Source organism: Exophiala aquamarina, assembly GCF_000709125.1.
Source record: "Exophiala aquamarina CBS 119918 chromosome Unknown aczIA-supercont1.14, whole genome shotgun sequence".
In the NCBI taxonomy this organism is placed as follows: domain Eukaryota; kingdom Fungi; phylum Ascomycota; class Eurotiomycetes; order Chaetothyriales; family Herpotrichiellaceae; genus Exophiala; species Exophiala aquamarina.
This window is the reverse complement of record NW_013550574.1, coordinates 172,626-175,202: the sequence shown is the minus strand read 5'-3', so window position 1 is coordinate 175,202 and position 2,577 is coordinate 172,626. Positions and strand designations below refer to the sequence as shown.

At 48.5% G+C, this 2,577-nt stretch overlaps 1 protein-coding gene across 1 annotated transcript; it reads left to right on the top strand.

The window, feature by feature from the left end:
- Positions 1-615: 615 nt before the first annotated feature.
- On the top strand, positions 616-2,284 carry A1O9_10609 (uncharacterized protein; the record flags this gene model as incomplete). Its single annotated transcript, XM_013400297.1, has 2 exons — positions 616-1,862; positions 1,909-2,284. 2 exons carry the CDS (start codon positions 616-618, stop codon positions 2,282-2,284), a joined length of 1,623 nt encoding a protein of 540 aa, XP_013255751.1.
- Between the last annotated feature and the right edge of the window lie 293 nt (positions 2,285-2,577).

Genomic DNA, 2,577 nt, shown 5'->3' with positions numbered 1-2,577 from the left:
GGCTTGGGATTGTGCCCGAACTTGGACACGATCTATCTGACCTTTCTCTTTTGTTAATTTCCCCAATAATGATTGCGTTGAAAGCACGCGGTAGCAAGTTGTCTGTTACCTCTACAAACGTCGATATCGGCAGATTGGGAACCCAGTCGAAGCTGAGGAGAACAGCTGGGTAGTTCACAATCAGGCTGAATGCTACCCGTCGGTTGCTAGAATCAACAACATGATTTGAGGAAAACCGCACCATGTTCTTACCTCGTGGCTTAGTATTCTTCAGTGCGGCCATAGTCTTTCCTCGTCCACTCGGGCAATCACCATCTTCAGTGCGGGGAATACAGGGGTTCCTAATGCCAAGATCTGGGGCGGTACTGTGGATATCATAACAAGGCCGAATGCTAACATCCGAGGTATCTGGAATTGATTGCCCTATCACGGAAGTGGTTACTTGATTGTTCGTAATAAGACTTCGGGTGGAGTACCCAAGGTCTTAACCTCCGCATTTCTGGCTAAATGAAGAGGCCACTCCGGCTACATAAGGATCGTTGAGAGCGCCCAGTACTCACTCAACTAATCTACCATCGCGTATCCTCTTGCCATACCTTCTGCAGTCTCCCGACAATGACAATGAGGTTCGGCGCTAAGAAGCTTAAGGCTTCTCGAGCAACAAGGCTCGAAAAGCCCCCAAAAGGCCACTTCTTCTTTGCTGGCCGTACCTTTCCGCGGATCAAGTGGTGGCAGAAGCCAAACTTGCGCAGGCTTTATTTCTACTGTGTCGTTTTGATTTTCGTCAACATTGCAAATGGCTTCGATGGATCTATGATGAACTCTCTCCAGTCTTTGCCATACTGGCAAAATTACTTTGGTCATCCCAAGGGAGTCATCCTCGGTCTACTTGGCTCGTCGATGAGTCTTGGCTCGATAGCAGGTCTTCCATTGGTTCCGATTATCTGTGATCGTTTTGGCCGAAAGAAATGCGTTATTCTCGGCTCCACTATTCTGATTGCAGGCGTCGCCATTCAGGCTGGTGCCGCAAACTATGGGATGTTCCTATCTGCTCGATTTGTGCTTGGATTCGGTATGGTTTTTGCCACCAACGGCGGCCCCCTTCTTTGCGCAGAGATCGCCCACCCTCAAGACCGAGCCATTATCACAACTTTCATGGGCTGCTCTTATGCGGTTGGCTCATTCGTTGCAGCATGGACTACTTTCGGGACTCTCAAAATCAAAAGCGACTGGGCCTGGAGACTGCCATCAGCACTACAAGCCTGGGCTACTGTTATAGTCATGGTTGTTATCTGGTTTATCCCGGAATCCCCTCGATTTTATATGAATCGCGACGAGCACCACAAGGCCCTGCAGATGCTAGCGAAATACCATGGCGAGGGCAACGAGCACGATGAATTTGTTCAGCTCGAGTATACTGAGATTAGAACCGCTTTGGAGCTCGACAAGCAAGTGAATCGCAACACTGCGTGGCTTGATCTTGTTCGCACAAAAGGCAATCGCCACAGGATTTCCCTAGTTATTGCAATCGCTCTCTTTGGCCAATGGTCTGGTAATGGCATTATTGCCTACTATTTGAAACTCATCCTGGACGATATCGGCATCAAGACCCCCAACCAGCAGCTTGGAATTAATGGCGGGTCTAAAGCTATGTCTCTCCTCGTCAACTTATTCGCCGCATTTTACATCGACCGCTTGGGACGACGCCCTATTCTCATGGCCAGTACGCTCGGCATGCTTACATGTTTCGTGATATGGACAATTCTGAGTGCGCGCTATGCTATTGAAGAGAATCCAAGTGCAGGACTTGGGCGCGGCGTGGTGGCGCTTATCTACATGTACAACTTTTCCTACAACTTGAAGTAAGTACTATCCTAGCTTTTTGGAATCTTATCTAATCGGGAAAAGGACTGGTATGCCTCTGACATACACTACGGAGATTATGCCCTACGGTCTGCGTGCGAAAGCGGCTACAATCGGCGGCTTCGTTACCCTCGCAGCTGTTTTCTTCAACCAATTCATTAATCCTATGGCTATGGGAGCCCTCCACTGGAAGTACTACATCTTTTATTGCGTCTTCCTCGGCTTCGAAGTTTGGTTCTTGTACTTTTTTGTGGTGGAAACTCGATACGTGCCAATGGAGGAAATTGCCAAGTATTTCGATGGCGAATCAAACGATGTGCAAGCAGCGACCAATGCCCAACTCAAGGCAGACATGGCAGAACAAGGAACAGTGGAGTATGTTGAAGATGAAAAGAATACGACTGATGTCCGCCGTATCTAGACGTTGGGATTGAGATAGCCGTAACACGGTTACTCGTTCCGGTGGGCATTTTTGGTGGTAGCACCTATCTCATCACTGGAGGGAGGTATTCATTTAAGGGAGGGAATCGTTGAGACTTGGCCGGCAAAGCTGCGCGGGTCCTGGGATTAACTAGGAAATTATCATGATTCAGCCACATTGTATTGTTGCTTGAACAGACCAAGATTTTCCCTCTCGCCTACACTAACTAGTTGCAAGGAATCTGACCATTTGGGCATCCGATTAGTTATTCCTGTATCCAGCGCCAAGCTGTG